The sequence below is a fragment of the Gobio gobio genome (assembly GCF_949357685.1).
Source record: "Gobio gobio genome assembly, chromosome: 19".
Taxonomy (NCBI): Eukaryota; Metazoa; Chordata; class Actinopteri; order Cypriniformes; family Gobionidae; genus Gobio; species Gobio gobio.
The window spans coordinates 12,472,952-12,494,158 of record NC_137112.1 but is presented as its reverse complement, the minus strand read 5'-3'; the positions used below and the strand labels follow the sequence as shown (position 1 = coordinate 12,494,158).

Below are 21,207 nucleotides of genomic sequence, written 5' to 3'. Positions count from 1 at the left end.
GTTTAGCATTTGTTCGGCTCACTCACACTTTATTGAAAAGACACATTCAGTTTTTAATTGTAGTTTCTATTCTCTAACTGAACAAAATTATTGTATTACTATGAAAATCAAAACGACGTGGGGTGGAGCCGCGGTGGGCAAGAGATGTAACCGGTAGCCGTGGTGGCTTGGGAGTGGCCTTGTTGGGCAGCGAAGCAAGTGCATTCTGGGAGTTGTTGTCTTTCATCCACATGAGACTAAAATACATTTTCTGTCTTTTCTCAGTCTAGAAGGCACCAAATAAAAAAATAATTTCACATTTCTACTACATAAATTACCCAGTTTAAATACACATTAATCTTCCCAGCGCTGAAGTACCCCTTTAAGGGTAAAGTTAGGGACAGGTGTGGGGGTATGGGTCAGTTTAAAGGTAAAGTTAGGGACTGGTGTGGTGGTATGGGTAACTTCAAGGGTAAAGTTAGGGACAGGTGTGGTGGTATAGGTAAGTTTAAGGGTAAAGTCAGGGACGTGTGGTGGTGTGGGTAAGTTTGAGGGTAAAGTTAGGGACAGGTGTGGTGGTATGGGTCAGTTTAAGGGTAAAGTCAGGGGCAGGTGTGGTGGTATGGGTCAATTTAAGGGTAAAGTTAGGGACAGGTGTGGTGGTCTGGGTAAGTTTAAGGGTAAAGTCGGGGACAGGTGTGGTGGTATGGGTAAGTTTAAGGGTAAAGTCAGGAACAGGTGTGGTGGTATGGGTCAGTTTAAGGGTAGAGTTAGGGACAGGTGTGGTGGTATGGGTCAGTTTAAGGGTAAAGTTAGGGACAGGTGTGGTGGTATGGGTCAGTTTAAGGGTAGGGTTAGGGACAGGTGTGGTTGTATGGGTCAGTTTAAGGGTAAAGTTAGGGACAGGTGTGGTGGTATGGGTAAGTTTAAGGGCAGGGTTAGGGACAAGTGTGGTGGTATGGGTATCTTTAAGGGTAAAGTTAGGGACAGGTGTGGTGGTGTGGGTAAGTTTAAGGGCAGGGTTAGGGACAAGTGTGGTTGTATGGGTCAGTTTAAGGGTAAAGTTAGGGACAGGCGTGGTGGTATGGGTCAGTTTAAGGGTAGGGTTAGGGACAGGTGTGGTTGTATGGGTCAGTTTAAGGGTAAAGTTAGGGACAGGTGTGGTGGTATGGGTAAGTTTAAGGGTAAAGTTAGGGACAGGTGTGGTGGTATGGGTAAGTTTAAGGGCAGGGTTAGGGACAAGTGTGGTGGTATGGGTATCTTTAAGGGTAAAGTTAGGGACAGGTGTGGTGGTATGGGTAAGTTTAAGGGTAGGGTTAGGTGTAAGGGAAGTGTCAACAGTGTAATTATAACTACAGAAATGAGCAGAGGTGGAAAGTAACGAATTACATTTACTCACGTTACTGTAATTGAGTAGTTTTTCTGTGTACTTCTACTTTTTTAAGTAGTTTTAAAAATCTGTAATTTTAAGTATGTTTACTTAAGTAATCTTAAGTATGTTTTGTTTGAAGTATTTTTTACATTTTAAACCACATCCATTACTGAGTAAAAATAAATAATACAAAGGGGGGAAAATCGCAATTTGGAAACGACTGCATTGAATTGAAGGGCATGAGAAGTTTATGAAAAATCACAAAAAGATGGAGATGGACGGACAAGACAGACGTCAGACCCAGCTGAAAGCAAAACGCCGTCGTGAACCCCTAAATAGTATGGAAATACTAGTATGGCAAAAAAATGTTGATGCAAATAAGGAAACACATAGAACATGTTCGGGAAAACCATCCCTCTGTGCAGATATAGGTAAGTTTATAACTTAAGGCTTGATGTTTTCTGTGATGCAGAGGGAATCCCGGAATCCAGACATGACAATTTAATTAAGAGTATAGTGCAGATTTCACGTAAAACACGCAAACGGATGGATGAATAAATATATTGAAAGTAGAGCTGTACAATAAATCAAATCGCGACATGGTCTGTGAATGTTAAAGCTCAAAACACTGCCATTTAAATATATGATCTGCTTGTTCTGTCTCTGTGTGAATGAGCAGCGCCGTTCCCTTTCAAAAGCTACACTCAATGCTGCATAAGCTTATGCAAATGGGGATGTCTTTGACATAACCAGCTATGAAAATGGTGTGAAAACACGTCAATGATATTGACCCGGAGGTATTTATAGCCTCGGCTGTTGACGTCACCGGGCGCACCTGCTGCACGAGGCTATAAATAGATGAGCTTCCGCTGCAGCAAACCAGGTCTTTTTGTTTTCAGACCAACTCTCTGTTTGGTGTGTTTGCAAAGTCTCTGAAAAAAAAAAAAAAAAACTCTCTACTTAAAAACTCTTTCTCTTCAAACTCAACTCGAGATCTGTGTCAGGAGTTAGTTTTCAGCTGTTAGTGTGCAGAATTTCTCTCTTTCATCTCTGTTTGATCAAGTGAAAAGGAAATACACTAACAGTTAAAGAGAATGAGTCAGCAGAAGCGTTGTGTGCCTCCATGCTCTCGCCCGATAGCGGACATGGACATGGTTTGGGGGAAGAGCACGCGTTGGCTGCATTGGAGTCAGGCGAGTGCCAGCATTGTGAGCTGTTCACAGCTAAGATGCTGCGCGCTCGGCTTGGCTTCTTTCATTCCGCACCCGCATTACAGTGGGGCTCTAGAATGGATTTGACTGATGAGCAGGAGACGGGTCCGTCCCTTTCGACTGCTCATTTGCCAGATCCACATCCCTCTCCGTGCGATCCCGAAGCGCACTCCGGTGCCTCTTCGGCTCGCGCGCGGGATGAGGATGTATTATCTCTTGGGTCTGAGGACTTCGAGCAGCCACTTTCCGAGCGTTCCTCGCACAGTAGTAAATCTGTCGAGGAATTATTGGAAATGGTTACTCGCGCGGTGGCCAGGTTGCAGATTGACTGGCCCCGTGAACAAGAGATCCCCAAACGCAGTAAGCTTGAGGATCGGTTTCTGTCCGGCGGGGGGGAGAGAACGCAACATCAGTCTCTCCCCTTCTTTGAGGACCTCCATGACGAACTATCTAGGTCATGGAGTAAACCATATACCTCGCGTGTGTTTGTGCCCTCGACGTTGACTTTTTCGACTATCGTGGGTGCGAAGGCACGCGGGTATACGGAGATGCCGCATGTGGAAGAGACGCTCGCGGGCTATCTCTCGCCTGGGTCGGCATCTTCGCTTAAGAAACCGGTCCTCCCCACGAAGCCTTGTAGAACAACATCAACGCTCGTGGGGAAAGCTTATCAAGCTGCAGGTCAGGCTGGTGCAGCGCTGCACACCATGGCGGTGTTACAGGCTTACCAGGCTGACCTATTGAAGGATCTGAGTGCGGGGGGGTCGATCGACAGATTTGTCTCTCCGTGCTACCTGCTAGATTCTCCGATCTCCCCCACGGGCTTATTTGGTGGCGCAGTTGACTCTGTCGTCACTAAATTCAGGGAAGCCAAAAAACACGAGGAAGCGTTTACACAGTTCCTTCCTCGCCGCACTCAAGGGGAGGGGCTACCATCCACCCAACCTCCCCCAGGTCCTTCAAGGGAGGTTAAAAAGCAAAGTGTAGTGAGTCGCGCTCCCCCTCGTAAGGACTGGGGACCGTCTCGCCGCCCTAAGCAGCCTCCCAGGGCAGACCTCAGGACCATTATAACACAAAAGAAAAAATCTTCCTGATGGTCTTGCGCCCAGTTTAGTGGGGGTAGCCCCCCGCGAGACGGGGCGCGTCATAAAAAATCTGTTCGCTCCGTCTCGCTACCCTCACGAAACCTCTCCTCTTCCGCCGCCTCTGGCGATTCGGGGGGCAGCGGTTTCCAGCGAAATGTTAAATTTCCCGTGTCTAAATCCTGTTTCCATCCAGGACACGGGACATTTAATATCCCCTCAACAGGAAATATTAAAATTAATACCACTATCAGAAAACCTGGCAGCGTGGAAACTTCTGCCAGGTATTTCTGCATGGGTGTTAAACACGGTACAGAATGGATACAGAATCCAGTTTATTCGGTGCCCTCCGTGTTTCAACGGCGTGGTCTCCACTTCCGTGAGACCGGAGTCAGCGCAAGTACTGTCACAAGAGCTGCAGATTCTTTTGAAAAAAGGGGCCATAGAATATGTTCCTCTTCCAGAGAGAGAGTCAGGCTATTACAGCAGATATTTCCTGGTTCCCAAGAAGGAGGGGGGGTTGCGTCCAATCCTGGATCTTCGAGACTTAAACCGTTTAGTCAAAGCACTCAAGTTCAAGATGTTAACCATAAAGATGGTCGTGTCGCAAGTTCAACATCTCGATTGGTTTGTCACGATCGATCTGAAGGACGCATATTTTCACATAGAAATACTGCCACAACACAGGAAGTTCCTGAGGTTCGCTTTCGGGGGCGAAGCTTACCAATTTCGGGTTCTTCCATTCGGCCTAGCCTTATCACCCCGCACATACACAAAGTGCATGGATGCAGCACTGGCTCCATTGCGACTCCAGGGCATTCGCATTTTGAATTATATCGACGATTGGCTGATTCTACCTCAATCGTGAGAGATGGCGCTTCAGCACAGAGATATTGTGCTAGCTCATCTGGTTTCTCTCGGGCTGAGACTCAACGCCAAGAAAAGCGTTCTTTCTCCTGTCCAGAGAACGACTTATTTGGGGGTAGTTTGGGATTCGAACACGATGCGGGCACATCTGTCTCCCGCTCGAGTCGAAACCATTCTGCATACCCTGAGGAAAGTCAGGCTAGGTCAAAATCTCACTATTCGACGGTGCCAAAGATTGTTAGGTTTCATGGCTTCGGCTTCCACGGTGATTCCTTTGGGGCTGTTGCACATGAGACCGTTCCAGTTGTGGCTCAGGGCCAGGGGGTTTCATCCAAGGGCCAACCCCCAGAGGCTAATAAAGGTGACGCGCCGCGGGCTTCGCACACTAACTATGTGGCTCAGACCCCGGTTTCTTACCTCGGGTCCCACGCTAGGCGTTCCCTGTCGTCGCGAACTGCTAACGACGGACGCTTCCCTGACGGGCTGGGGTGCGGTCTTGAGTGGTCGTCCAGCTCAAGGGGAATGGGAGGGTCATCAGCGCGCCTGGCACATCAACTGCCTCGAGCTGATGGCTGTATTTCTGGCCCTGAAGTACTTTCTTCCCCATTTGAGGGGCTGTCATGTCCTAGTGCGGGTGGACAACACAGCGGCAGTCTCATACATAAATCACCAGGGAGGTCTGCGCTCACGCGATCTAAACAAGATTGCGAGACAGATTTTTCTCTGGACCCAGGACAAGCTCCTGTCACTCAGAGCAGTGTACATTCTGGGGCAGCTGAATGTGGGAGCAGATTTACTGTCCAGACAGAGATTACATGCGGGGGAATGGAAACTCCACCCAGAAGTAGTCAAACAGATTTGGACCAGGTTTTACAGAGCGGAAGTGGACCTCTTCGCCTCTTGTCAGACAGCGCAATGTCCCCTTTACTTCTCTCTCGGTCACCCAGCCCCGCTGGGTCTGGATGCGATGGCTCATACATGGCCCAGAATTAGATTAGATTAGATTAGATTCAACTTTATTGTCATTACACAAGTAAAAGTACAAGGCAACGAAATGCAGTTTAGGTCTAACCAGAAGTGCAATAGCAGCAAGTGCAGGATATACAATGGTTGCATAAGTGCAGGACATGGAAATATACTGAATATATATAAATATGTATAAATAGAGAGATGGTTATTACTATAAACAGAACTGAATTTACAGGTGAATATGTACAGTGAATTAATATACAGATGGCTATTACTATAAACAGAATTTACAGGTGAATATGTACTATGAATATAATATACAGATGGCTAGTACTTTAAACAGAATTTTTACAGTTAGAGGTATACAATAATATGTTAGGCAAGATGAGGAATATAGCAGTGGATTAAGGTAGTGCAATAAATTATGGACAGAGCTATCCGAAAAAAAGTGTAAAAGTGCAGTGGAAAGTGGTTGCATATTACAGTACGGTGCGAAATGCAAATGTAAACATTGGTACTATAAATACAGTCAGCAGTGCAAATGAGCATAATCCAGTTAAGATATGGTAGTGCAGAATGCATAAGTAAACAGTTGTTACTGTAATAAAGAGTCGGTAGTGCAAATAACAAAGTGAAGGCAGATGTGAGGTAGGAGAGTTAGCAGTTTATGAGGGAAGTGGATCAACGGGGGTTTGAGTTCAGTAAAGAGACAGCTCTGGGGAAAAAACTGTTCTTTAGTCTGCTGGTTCTGGTCCGGAGAATCCTGAAACGCCTGCCGGAGGGCAGGAAAGAAAACAGTCTGTGGGCTGGGTGAGAGGAGTCCTTGAGGATGCTGTGAGCTCGATGTAGACAGCGTTTCCTCTGGATGTGCTCGATGGCAGGCAGTGGAGTTCCTGTGATGCGCTGGGCAGTTTTCACCACCCGCTGCAGTGCCTTGCGCTCTGCAACAGAGCAGTTCCCATACCATACTGCGACACAGTTGGTTAGGATGCTTTCTATTGCGCAGCGGTAGAAGTTCACCAGGATAGCCGAGGAGAGCTGATTCTTCCTAAGTGTCCTCAGGAAGAAGAGGCGCTGGTGAGCCTTCTTGACCAGGCTGGAGGTGTTGGTCGTCCACGACATGTCCGCCGAGATGTGGATCCCCAGGAACTTGAAACTGGAGACACGCTCAACAGCCATTCCATTGATGTGGATGGTGTCGTGTGTGCCTCTTGACTCCTTCCTGAAGTCCACGATGAGCTCCTTCGTTTTGGTGGTGTTGAGGAGCAGGTTATTATCAGCGCACCATGTGGCCAGGTGCTGGATCTCCTCCCTGTAGGCAGTCTCATCGTTGTTGCTGATGAGCCCAATCACCGTAGTGTCGTCCGCAAACTTGACGATGGAATTAGATCCATACACAGGCTTGCAGTCGGAGGTAAAGAGGGAGTAGAGAAACGGACTTAGCACACAGCCCTGTGGTACGCCAGTGTTGAGTGTGATGGATGTGGAGCAGGTGATTCCTGATCGAACATTCTGGGGTCTGTCAGTTAGGAAGTCCAAAATCCAGTTACACATTGAAGTGTTGATGCCCAGGTCTCCAAGTTTGGCTATTAACTTGGTTGGGATGACAGTGTTGAATGCTGAGCTGAAGTCAACAAACAGCATGCGTGCATAAGTGTTCTTATGGTCCAGATGGGTGAGCACAGAGTGCATTGCCATGGAAACTGCATCCTCTGTGCTCCTATTGCTGCGGTAGGCAAACTGGTGTGAGAATGCGCCTGTATGCCTTCCCTCCAGTCGCTCTGCTTCCAGAAGTTCTAGCCAGGGTTCGCCAGCAAGGGTCTTGCCTCTTATTGATAGCGCCGCGTTGGCCGAACAGAGTGTGGTTCTCGGAGATAGTGTCTCTCCTCAACGGCTCGCCGTGGGCGATTCCGGCGAGGAGGGACCTTCTGTCTCAGGCAGAGGGCACGATATTCCATCCCAGGCCCGACCTGTGGAACCTTCATGTTTGGCCCCTGAAGGGCACCAACTGAGGGACACGGGGCTTTCGCCTGCAGTTATTGAGACCATTCTAAGTGCTAGGGCTTCCTCCACTCGGAAAGTTTATGCTAATAAATGGGGTGTCTTTGAAAGGTGGTGTACGACACATAATGTGGATTCAGTCAACTGCCAAGTTGCTTCAGTTCTGGATTTTCTGCAAGAAAAGTTGTCATCAGGCACCTGCCCCTCCACTCTCAGGGTTTATCTGGCCGCTCTTTCGGCTTGCCACGCCTTGGTGGATTGGGTGCCGCTCGGGAAACATCCTCTTCTCGCTCGCTTCATTCGTGGGGCTAGGCGGTTGAGGCCACCTGTTAGAACCAAGATCCCTTCATGGGACTTAGCTTTAGTCCTTGAGGGTCTGGTTGAGACCCCCTTTGAACCGTTAGAATCAGCGTCTGACAAACTTCTGACTCTAAAGATGGTTTTTCTTATGGCTATAACTTCCTTGAAAAGAATTGGGGACATGCAGGCTCTGTCAATATCGCCATCCTGCTTAGACTTTGCCCCAGGCTTGGTGAAAGTGATTCTGCATCCCCACCCTGACTACCTGCCTAAGGTCCCTTTTTCGACTGTACATCCTGTCACTCTTGAAACCTTCTGCCCTCCGCCGTTCATAATGCCGGATCAGGAGAGACTTCATAGACTGTGTCCGGTCCGTGCTCTTCAGGCTTACATCCACCGCACTAGCCAGTGGCATAAATCGGAGCAGTTGTTTGTTTGTCATGGGGCCCGTAACAGAGGTTTTGCCGCCACCAAACAGACAATGTCACATTGGGTCAGGGATGCTATTGCTCTTGCCTATGAGGCGCGTGGTCAAGCTTCGCCTATAGGGTTAAGGGCTCACTCCACCAGGGGAGTCGCCTCTTCTACTGCGTTAGCAAGGGGTGCCCCTTTACAAAGAGTTTGTGATGCGGCGGGTTGGTCCTCTCCGCACACATTCATAAGGTTTTATAGCTTGGATGCTCATGCCACTCCGGGCTCTCATGTCCTTGAGTCGACATCGCAGGCTAATGCCTGAGGCTTTTTGCGTTCTTGTGCACACCTACACAACCGTAAGGGGTCCAGGCACCATCAGGCACGGCGGCGTGGGAATTCTCGTTCCCATTTGCATAAGCTTATGCAGCATTGAGTGTAGCTTTTGAAAGGGAACACTTGGGGTTACTTCACTGTAACCCTGTTCCCTGATAAAGCGGAACGAGATGCTGCATTGCTTGGCCGTGCTGATGATGCTTCAGGACTGGTCTTCAAACAAAAGATCTGGTTTGCTCCAGCGGAAGCTCATCTATTTATAGCCTTGTGCAGCAGGTGTGCCCGGTGACGTCACCAGCCGAGGCTATAAATACCTCCGGGTCAATTTCATTGACGTGTTTTCACACCATTTTCATAGCTGGTTATGTCAAAGACATCCCCATTTGCATAAGCTTATGCAGCATCTCGTTCCGCTTTATCAGGGAACAGGGTTACAGTGAAGTAACCCCAAGTGTTTCGTCTACTACCCTACATACTCAAGTATGCAATGCTTGTGGTGTTTAAATGTCTCAAAAACCATATTTGGACATGAACACATGAACATTTCCAGAGCTGATCTGAGACCCCCTAATGAACATTTTCATAATTTTATTTGATTAAAAACCATTGTCAAATACACTCTGAAACAGGTCTTCACTAAAAACCATCAAAATAAACATTTGGTTTAACTAGAAGAAATTGTGACAGAAATATATTACTATTGTAGGCCTACAATAGAATACTTGTCAAAATAATAATAATAACAACAATAATGATAACACATAATTTAAACATTATTTAAGAATATATTTTTAAATCCATGGTTTAATTTAGTCAAACGTTTCTGCAGCGCTTTGCCAAAAACATTAAAGAATAAAAGTTTGTTAAATTTTATTTGATTACCACCGTTTTGGTAATGTACTTGTATTAAATCATGAAAAGAAAAATTTCATAGGACTCTATTATTCTTAAAGTTGTTAATCTAATTCATAATAATTTATTTAATTTAGTTCATTAGACATGTTTTATTGAAATTTTAATAAACAAAACAAACAAATGGTTTCACGTTTGTTATAATAAAGAATTTGTAAAACCCCCCAAAAAATTGTTTTCATTAATTTAACGCCATTTTAACTATCATTTTAACATTATTGTTTAATACCGTGATGCTGTGAAATATCGTGAAAATCTCATTCTATTACAACCCTACACGGGAGAGTCCCCCACCCCGCTGTTAAAAAAAAGTAACTCAGTAACTTTTACTTTGAGTACATTTTAAATGAACTACTTTTTACTTTTACTTGAGTATATATTTAGCCGGTACTTTTACTTGTACTTAAGTAAAATTTAATTGAAGTAATAGTACTTTTACTTGAGTAGAATATAATATTATCTTTCCACCTCTGGAAATGAGTTACAGATGTAATTACATGCAGGTATTTTTTTTTAAATATAAGTACAATGTAAAAACATGTATGTACACAATAAGTGCATTGTATCAAATTACTAATTTAAATATTAGTACATAGTAGTTAAGGCCACCTTATTTAAAAAAGTGGGTCCAGCCACCTGGAAATGCAAGGCGCCGCTATCTCACGGCCCTCGCCCGCCCTGCATGTCACAGAACTATAAGTGAATCTTTTCAAGAATGTCTTCATACATATTTTATTTAATACAATTTCTTCCTCATACATTTTACTAAAATATGTGCTAGAGGTGATCCATTTTATTTCAGCTGGGTGCCTGGTGCTCACCTGAACATATGGAAACTGATTGTTTTGCATCATCTGAACAGGTTGGGCCTGCTGAATCAAAAAAAAAACATTTTCCATATCAATACAATCAATAATAGCCACTGTAATCTGTTCTTGTTGACTGCCCCAACCATTCTTAATAGGTCATGAATGTATTTTGCTTTTAAATGGGATTATCTACAGGCCAATTTCTGCTCTTTAGTCAATCAGGGGGAAAAACATTCGAAAATATTTAGATAATACATTCAAAACTTAAAAATCCCCTTTACATATTTTAAATCATATTATTGACCTATAGATTTAAGAATTTAACAGACACTCTCATCCAGACAACTTCTGCATTAAAGGAACAAATTTTATCAGTTATTGCATTCCCTGGGAATCAAACCCATGACTGATCCTGTTTGAACTATAGTGATCATGTCCCATTTCGGAAAGGACTCTGTCTTGTCCACAGATGCCGGTGGGTTGTTTAATGACTACAGGACCACTGATGCCTTGAGTACCTCAGTTTGTGAAATTACAATAAACTTTAAATATATTGTTTGTTTGTTTTATGTAAAAAAAATGTTTTATGTAAATTCATTTCAACATATTTACTCTATACATTTCACCTGTGCTTTGCAGTTTATTCCAGCTGGGTGCCTGGTGCTCACCTGAACATAAGGAAACTGATTGTTTTGCATCATCGGAACAAGTTGGGCCTGCTGAATGAAAAAATATTAAAAAATTCCCTGTTTCCATACCAATACAATCAATAATAGCCACTGTAATCTGTTCTTATTGACTGCCCCAACCATTCTTAATTTGTCATGAATGTATTTTGCTATTAAATGGGATTCTCTACAGGCCAATTTCTGCTCTTTAGTCAATACCTCATTTTTCTGTGGGTCTGAACTGTGTGCTCGATTCATTGGGAAGTTCTTGTCATCCAGAGTTTGTCCAGAGTCTTGATCTCCAGCAGCTGTATACATGTCCTAACATTCAGGGGGAAAACATTCAAAAATATTTAAATAATACATTTAAAACTTAAAATCCCATTTATATATTTTAAATATTTTAAAATGTTTTAGTAAAACTCACATTGCTCAATCGATACTTTGTAATCAAGACATTTTATTGATTCATTTGTTTGTTTCAAAGCTTTTATTATTGACCTGTAGATTTAAGAATTTCACAGACACTCTCATCGAGAGCAACTTCTGCATTAAAGGAACACATTTTATCAGTTCTTGCATTCCCTGGGAATCAAACCCATGACTGATCCTGTTTGAACTACAGTGATCATGACCCATTTCGGAAAGGACTCTGTCTTGTTCACAGATGCTGGTGGGTTGTTTAATGACTACAGGACCACTGATGCATTGAGTACCTCAGTTTGTGAAATTACAATAAACTTTAAATATATTGTTTGTTTTAAGTAAAAAAATATAAATGTAAATTAATTTCTACATATTCTCTCTATACATTTCACCTGTGCTTTGCAGTTGTAGATGGGACTGGTACTCACCTGATCACTATTATCCTTATCCATTGGATCATCAACATTGCTTGCAGGAGAAAGGGTCTGCTGAATCCCCATATATTAATATAAATAAAATCAATAATAGTCATGGTAATTTATTCCTACTTGCCACAAACCAACATCCATTCTCAGTATATATTAAAGGGGTCATTAACTAGGAAATCAAATTTTCTTGAAGCTTTTGACATATAAGAGGTCATCATACTATAAGAATATCCTGTAAGTTTCAGAACTGAAAACTTCCTTGTTAGTCCAAAAACAGCTTTTATTGTTACAAAGCCCAGAGAATGACTCGTTGTGGTATGTGCCTTTAGATCGGGGAAAGACCGCCTCTGCAGAAGAAGATCCATGCCTACTTCATTATCACAACTTTGGCCCTGCCCACTGGCGTGATAGTGAGATGACGAGGAGAGACGAACAGACTAAAAATAACATTACCTTCCAAAGGATCCTAATTGTAGGAATGTGCTTATTTATTTTCAATGATGTGTGTGAATGTCTCAGTGGAGCATTATCTATTTTTGTATTTGGTACATTTCACTGTTTTTACGACTTGGACTCGACAGTAATGCAAGTAATGTGTTACTTCTAATGGCTGATCTGTGACCAGGGATTTCTGATATGTAATGATTCATGTACAGTCAGATTAGTCAGATTAAAGTCAGTCATGGGAATACAAGAATTACATTTGCTATAGACGTTTACCCAACTATGACGACTTCTGAGAACCCTGGAAATGTGAAACGGGTCCATTAATGCTCACTTTGTTCCCTTATCGGAAAATACACTATAATTCAAAGTTGTTAGTTTGCTCTGACTAGTGTCAATTTCGTTAACAAAAATATGAAAACAAATTTTCATTGACAACCTTTTTTTCCATGACTAAGACAAGACGAGATGACACGTCCTTAAACGATTATTGTGACTATATAAACATGCAATATAAAATAGACGAGACTAAAATGTAGTTAAAAAAATAAAAACTTGAACAAAAAGCACTCTTTGGTTTTGTCGGGGGAGGAGCATTCGAGTGTTCGTGCTTGTGGTTGCCAGATTTCAGTAATTTAAATACCCCAATCAGAGATTTTCTGTTAAAAAAAACACATATTCTATCCGGTGTTTTACTTAAAATGTGCAATCTGGCAACCATGTGCACGCAAGCTCTTGCGCATGCGGATGATCTGAAACGCCAATAAACAAGTAAGCTGCATTTCAGCAATATCCATTTGAGATTTTCTGCTTAAAATGTCATTCAGTCAGTCTCTGTTCTGTCACGACCCACGAGCCACTTGTGCTGTTTGTGATTGTGTTGGCTGAATAACTGCACTTGTGTGAGCTACTGAAATAAGCCTTGCTGTGAAACAGCCAATCAGAGCAGAGCTCAACATTATTATTCATGACCCTTCCAAATAAGGCAAAAACAGACCCTTTCATTCTAGGGACAAATCCTAGGGTTGTAAATGGACATGTAAAACTGTTCCTGGAGAATTTTTGCCCTTACCAAAGACACATACCTTCTATGTAGATATCAGAGAACAATTTTAAATATTGTACCAATGCACTCTAGGGCACCTTTAAAAGTTTGCATAAGTAAAGATAAATATATTTAAAAAATATATTATAAATATATTTTGGGGCCCCAAAATTCTAGGGCCGCCCCTGGTAATATGCACGCTGCTAAGACAAGACGACGGCAGATATGACAAGAAACCTTGTTATGTAGTTGTGTAGTTTGAGCACCACAGCAATTCAGATACTGTTAAAGGCGGCATGAAATCAAATTTCACAATTTGTATTTTTATATTAATATTGTAGTGTTTACTATAACTGATTTATCTGTGCACTTCATTATTTTTTAAAAATTCATTTACCCTTATAATCTTGAATCAAATATGTTAACTTTCCCTCCCCCATGAAACAACCTCTCTTCTCTCCCGGTCATGTGCTATGGCGCGAGGGCGGGGTTATCGCCCCGTCTCGTTTCTGCACCTCCTCTCAGAAACATGTCACTGATCGTGGTTAGGTGCATTTTTCTCGGTATACACAATACCTTCTTCAAGAAGGACTTGAGGCAAAAAGAGAGAAATATGAGAAATAAAAGCTTTTTTTAATGTAAAAATTACTCAATATAGTCGGACGAACAGCTTATCGTGACGACTCGCACTGAGGAATGCAGCGTGTGAACGCGCTTACGGCGCGCCCCCCTTATAAGGGAGAGCTGATAAAAAAGCTTTATAGAAATAAAGCCATAAAAAGCCTTAAAATAAGTAACATCTGTAGCATAAACCAGCGAAAATTGAGGAAACATGCTCAGTAACATTAAGTAGAAAAGATTTAGAAAGAAAATACATTTATTTAAGAGATAGATTGAGTTTTTTTCCACAACTGAGTGCAAATATTCCATTTTGTTAGCAACGCCCAACTTCCAACGATCCAATCAATTCCCAAAGGAAATTAAATTGAAAGTGGGGGATTTGAACTGTGACGATGATTGACAGGGCAGTTTAAACGGTGACGGGACGCACGTAACAGAGTCCGTTAAAGATGACGTAATAGGCTATTTTCTAGCCTGGTTTTGAGGCTCTCTCCTGCACACTCAGATTTTATAGGCGTGCCGCACTGAACACTTGGAAGTAAACGCCCACGGCTAGGATTGGATAAGATTTGCACATTTAATGAGCTTCGGCTCCCCATGAGTACACTTTGAGGGATTGTTTTGAAGCATGTGGGAAAACGGCAACCGGAATAATTCGTCCCACAGGGCTCGCAAAACGTCTTTATCAAACAAACACAATGATTTATCTCTCATCCACCCGCGATTGATTCGAATGTTATATTTTTATTACTTGGCCCGCCCGATTGGTGGATATAAGCGCAAACTGTGCATCACACACACACACACACACACACAGAAAGACACGCGCGCGCCAGTACGTTGCAGACTGCATGATCAAAATTTCCGCAATTATATTTTTCCTTCAAATATCAAGTCAAGAGAGTGAACAACGCACATCAAGAACCACAATAAAGGATCCTTCAGCCTTTGACAGCGTGCTAAGGTATGTTAAGTTAGACACGTACACAATCATTAGATCTATATCAAACGATCTGTAACAATGCAATAATATCACATATGAAAACATGTTTTACTCACATTAGTGTGTTGCTTCATTCATTTATATAATCTCATCCTGTCTGCAAATCCAGTCTCTTGTTTACAAACAACTCCGTGATCAGAGATGAAGGAACAAAAGCAAAGTCTTCCCCACGTGAGCTGGATATTCATTAAAAATAAAGTTCATCCATGCATTCATAATATTGGAATCCGAATAAAGCTTATGTGGAATGTTTAGAAATTCGATGCGGTTTAGCTCTATGTAGGCCTGTGTCATGTTAGTGGCACGAGTCGGTGGGCGGGGCTACAGAATCAGGCGTTGTTCTTCTTCTGTTGAGGTGGTGCTTCCCTACACTTTCACGTCATAGCCGGGCACTAGGGGTGTGACGAGACACTTATCTCACGAGACGAGACGAGATACGAGATCGGGTTCACGAGACGAGACAAGATTTTTACATAGTATTTTAAGAAATCCTCAATGATGAAATACATGATTAGAAAAAATTGTTTGCAGGTGCCTTTGAAATGTTTTAACTCATCATCTTGTAATGAATGTCATTTCAGTTCTACTTTCTGAGTATGAATTATAATATGCAGTAAAATACAACAATACTGAGGCACTATAAGGGTTTTGCCAAAACTCAACTGACTGGCTTCTCTCCTGTATGATCGTCTCTTCTGACTTTAGAACTGCACATGAGCTTCTTTTGACCTCCTAACTGAACTGATCCACAAACTGATCATAGATATTAAGTGCAAACAATAACCATAATACCATAATCAAAGTACTCAATTTTCAAAGTGCAAATAGAGACCACATTTTAATTCAAACATGATACAGAGCTAAGAGATGGTTACAACGAGATAGCTTATATATTGGGAGATATTCGCTTGCCTCAGGGATTTGCTTTCAAACATCGGTAACGTATTGAAATCGCATTTGAATGCGCACTCGAGTTTACTTTCACTTTGAATTTCGCGATCATGTGTACTCTGGGAATAATATTCCTTCCCGGGGAATAGTACTGGTGGTGCTGAACGAGCATTTTCAAATATAAGTCTGACGCTTCTGCTGCGCAACAAATCCTCCGCGTCTATTAACATGTAACACACACTCGTAACACACGCTCAATGCGAGCGCTCGTTTTCTCGACAATCAGTAATCAGTGCTGTGCACTATGTACGGCTCGAACCGCTCGTGTTGGATGAGCTGAATTTAGACATGTGCCGGTAAACGGTAATACGATATACCGCAATAATGAACATGCACAATATTGTTATCGTGGGCACTTCAAAATACCGTGAATATTTATCTATTAGCCTACCTATTATTCCGATTTTTAGAATGCATTTACTTTACCCATCAACTGTTTAAAATGAACAATACGTCAAAGAGGAACGAGCACTGATGTAAACAAAACCCAACGTGCATGAGCACATGGCGGAACGAGTGAAGGACGTTCCTTGAATGAAACGCACATTCACTCCCTGACAGCAGAGGGCGCTGACGCAACAGCAGAAGTGCAGCCGTTTCTCCGGAAATCCCTGCTAAACAAAACAGTTTTCTGTATTCGCTACTGTGATCATCACATAACTATAACTAATACTTAAAGACTTAAGGCTATTCATTTTCAAACTTAAACATTTTATATTTTAATCTGGACTAAATCACATGCCCTAGATATTGTTTGAATATGTTTTGATTGTTATTCAGTCACACACTTTACAATAAGGCTCCATTATTTAACATTAGTTCATTCATTAACAAACTGACAATGAAAAATACTTCTAAAACGTGTATTAATCTTAGTTAAATGTACATTTCAGCATTTAATAACACATTATTAATATCAAAAGTTGTAACTGTATTATTTAATGAACCCGAGCTTACACTGACTAACAGTTGCTTTTTTAACTAACATTATCAGAGAAGAATAACTGTAAAAATGTTGTTATTTGCTCTTTGTTGATGGTAATGCATTAACTAGTGAGACATTATTGTAAAGTGTTACCTATTGTTCTTTATAATTCTTTAGCTCTTTAATCTGTTTTAAATATTTGTTTACTTTATACATTTTTGTGTATTGCTTTATTATATTTAAATGTTTGGTTCTTTTGTTATTAGAAAGTTATTATACCTGTTATAGTATGACACTTTTTTTTGCAACAAATTTCATTATCGTGATAATACCGTATACCGTGATAAAAGCTTCAGCAATTAATCGCAACATGAAAATTTGATACCGGCACATGCCTAGCTGAATTGAAGTGACTGTTATCCACCTGAATTAAATTGTTTTTATTTCTATAAAAAGTTTTTGTGGTTATTTTTATTTCTAAGTTTATTTCTCGTCACAGTTTAGTCTTGCGAGATCTGTCACACCCCACCACATTCTGAAATCGATCGTCTGCTGGGCCTGGTGTCTATAAAAGCTTTTCTTTGACTAACAAGGAAGTTTTCAGCTCTGAAACGTACAGGATATTCTTATATTACCATGACCTTTTATATATCAAAAGCTCAAGGGAAAGTTGATTTCTCAATTCATCACCCCTTTAATTCTGAAGTGAAGATCATGGTAACCCACTAGTAATGACTCAGGTTTTATTAAATCCAGAAATTACTAATTATTTGGATCAGTATTCTAAAGTAAAAAAACACAATAACTCTCTAGTAATTACTGAAGTCATTGCAAACTTTTGACGTTTTTGTAAGGTTTTTGAACTCAAGTTGAATGCCTGTAACTCAAGGAGTATTAAATTTATCTTAATATCCTTTTATATTCTGATTCTTAACAAACTTTTCTTTTGGTTTCTTCATTTTAAAGGCCCTTGATGGTTCAGTCCCAGAGATGTTGAGATCTTAATGTGGCTCCCCGAGCAAATTGGAAAATTGTACATATTTTTAGTGGTCAAAAACCAAATGTGGGTCAATTTGCACACAGCTGATACTTTTTTCTTTTAAAGAGGAATATCTGAAGTACAAAAAATTTAAAAGTTGGAAATGTATCTTGTGTTTTTCTATCAATTGCATAGAATATACCTGTCTGTGTGCAATAATTATTCCTTTTTTTTCAAAGTTTGCATGCCTGTAACTAGTATTCAAGTATAAAAGTATTCAAGATATCTTAATATCCTTCTAGATTCCCATTCTTACTAAACTTTCCTTTTGGAATCTTCAATTTCAAGGCCCTATATAGTTCAGTCTCATATACGTATGGGGATCTAAAAGCAGCTCCATGTTCGAATGGTTGACATTTACCCATTTTCAGTGACCGAAAACCAAATGTGGTTCATTTTGCACACAGCTGATACGTATTATATTTAAAGAGGAATGTCTGAAGAATAAATAATGTTTAAACTATAAATGTATCTTGTTTCCCTCTATAAAACAAATTGCTGAGTGCTGAAAATCCACTGAAAATATTTTTTTTTCAGTAGAAATAGGTGGGCTTTTGTTCATTTTAACAGCTTCTGAAGCTTTTGAGTTCAAATATGCAGTATCCTAACTATACCTTACCCCTTTTACATCTCTATATCTCTGGAATTGAACCATATAGGGCTTTAAAAATGAAGATTTCAAAAGAAAAGTTTTATAGGAACAAGAATCTAAAATTACATTAAGAAATCGTTAACACTTCTTGAATTAAAGACTTGTAAACTTCGGAAAAAAAATGTTTTGGCACTCAGAGTGGCGTGTTCAATTGTTTTGATAGAGGGAAAGAAGATACATCTCTAGTTTCAGTGTTATTTGTTCTTCAGACAATCTTGTTGGTTCTTGACCATTAAATATGTTTAAAATTCAACAATTTGGACATGGAGTATCATTGGAGTTACAGAGTTACAGACCGCTGAAATTGTGTACAATTTGCCACATTAAGATCTCCATATCTCTGGAATTGAACCATTGAGGGCCTTTAAAATGAAGAAACCAAAAGAAAAGTTTGTTAAGAACGAGAATCCAGTTTTGAGGTAAGTCATTCGTACAAATTCATATGAATTCGGCCACTCGTCAAATACGTACGATTTAGCAAAAATCGCATGAATCCATACTTGTGAGGAAATTTGTACATATTAGCCACCTCGTAAAATATGTACAAATTTGTCATGAAATCGGGTTGGCTCTGACAAGGACAGTGATGATGGTATACAAAATGTGCTCAAACTGAACCCTTCCAGCTCCAAAAGGTGACAAAATATGCTTTATTTTATTTGTTTGTAAATGTTACTCTAATATCAGGAGAGTTTTATATTATTGCGACAGGAAGAGATCCATCCGTGTTAGACAGATCTTGGTCACCATCCGAATATGTAATAATGATTGGTAAAACATTCATGCATTTAAGGGATAAATAACCTTTATTTTAAAAGTGCTGTTTGGGAATACCTAAAAAGACCTGAAAAGACCTAATTGATATATCCCATTTGCTTTATGTGACATTGTTATATATAGGTTATATCCACCCTGTATGTGATTCATAAATAACTTGAATAATAAAGTGCTAGGCTACTCACTGCTGTAGGTGTTCCTTCTGTATATTCAACTTCCATTTCCTCCTCTGTCTGTTGCTGTGCCATGACTGCGAGAGACCTCCAAACAGCAACTGAAACCAAACTTTGAAACATGTTGTAAATAAGGTTAACTTTACTCCAAATACGTTAGCAAATTGATGTTAAAATGTATAAGACAGACATGGTAGTTTGAAAAAACGAGAGAGGAAACAAAATATGGCGAATATCAAATAGTCTACTGTTTTAAAAAATGATATTAAAATGTATCCAGCAGTGTTGTCAAATGCTCAATTTGTCAGAATCGTTTATGTAGTTTTATATGTTGCAAGACTGAAGCGATTAAAGAGAAATTAGTTTAGTTTCATTTTCGTTTCGCGTACAAACACACACACACACACACACACACACAATGTTAGACACTTCGTTACAATTCGATATGTCTTGAAGATGAATGTCTTCACACATATTTGCTCACATGTAGCTTTTTATCCTTTAGACTGCAGACAGAGGCTGTCGATGTTAAAAATGACGGCGAATATGCCTATTACATTTACAGCCTAGTTACAGTATTTTACTCGGTCACTCATCAGTAATATCGACACATCGAGCAAATAAATGGACAAATCTGCCGATTAATCTTGTACATACCGAAAAGCGTGAGCTGTGAAGTGTGAGCTGGGAACCTCTGAACTGAGCGATTCTTTCGACCTGATCCACTGGTTTGACTTCAGATAACGAAAGAGAAAGTCATTGGAGGGAGGGTATGAAGCAGCATGATGACAACAGTAGGCCTACGTGTGAGTTTAAAAGACGCCACTGGGGAATTTACACCTGTGTGTAATACATCTGTAGCATATATCTCATACACATCAACATGCTGTCTTTATACAGAGCATATAAAACATAAGAACATGAACACAAGTTATCCTAATATTATAGGGTTATCATTTGAAGGATGTGTCCTTGCTGATATTTCGAAAACACTTGGAGTGTATTCTGTTAAGACTTGACCGAAGATGAAAGAAATACAGCTAGGTTTGGAAAAACATGAGGGGGAGATAATGATATGATTTGTGTGTGGACTGCTAGGTGTCGTCCACATGTCTAACCAATAGAGGGAGCCCATGAGCTGAAGAGAATGGATAACTATTTTGTAATCATTTGTAAGGCTATTTTTAGTTTAAATAATTATCTTCCTCATACTCTTTAGCTGAGAAAATATCCAGAAGGTAGAACCCAGTTGTGATTGTTTCATAGCAGAGCACAATTGTATGGATGGATTACAAACTCTACATTCTTGCAATAATAATTAGGTTTACAAAAAAATCCATAGGCTTACTGTACACGTTTAGTGCTTGTATGCTTTTGTGTTTTGTTCCTGTTGGATTCCTTGATTTATTAAACCCTTCTTTTGTTTTGAAGTCCGTGTCTGTTATCATCCCTGCTGCACTACCAACCCTTTAACAGTGTGATCTTTCAATTTCATTTCATTGTGGCATTTCATTACTATGTTATAAAAAACGTTATATAGGCTAATGTATTTGTATTATTTAGAGATGGTGGGCCTATATAATTAAGTATTTTTCTTCTTATTTTATGTATAGCTTAATTAACAGTGTGGTTATGTGATAAGGGTTTTATCAGTTGTTTAACTATATTTATATAGCTGATACAGCTATAGCTGATAGATTTGATGCTATTCACAAGTGTGTATTAACTACTAACATACACTGGTTGTTATAGGCCTAAAACACATTTTGCAGTGCCAATACAAAATAGTGATCCATTCTGACTAAC

General features: G+C 40.6%; 1 protein-coding gene across 1 annotated transcript in view; it reads right to left on the bottom strand.

Annotated features, from left to right (window-relative positions):
* LOC307143245 (uncharacterized protein) overlaps window positions 1-20,147 on the bottom strand; it is a 78,799-nt gene extending 58,652 nt beyond the window's left edge. The window contains exons 1-6 of the mRNA XM_079844622.1: window positions 20,059-20,147; window positions 19,414-19,513; window positions 11,772-11,831; window positions 11,137-11,238; window positions 10,918-10,968; window positions 10,262-10,312 (exon numbers count right to left, since the gene is read on the bottom strand). Coding sequence (XP_079700748.1) covers window positions 10,262-10,312; window positions 10,918-10,968; window positions 11,137-11,238; window positions 11,772-11,831; window positions 19,414-19,476 — 327 coding nt within the window. The 5' untranslated portion in view covers window positions 19,477-19,513; window positions 20,059-20,147. The remainder of the gene's footprint in view (window positions 1-10,261; window positions 10,313-10,917; window positions 10,969-11,136; window positions 11,239-11,771; window positions 11,832-19,413; window positions 19,514-20,058) is intronic.
* Window positions 20,148-21,207: the final 1,060 nt, after the last annotated feature.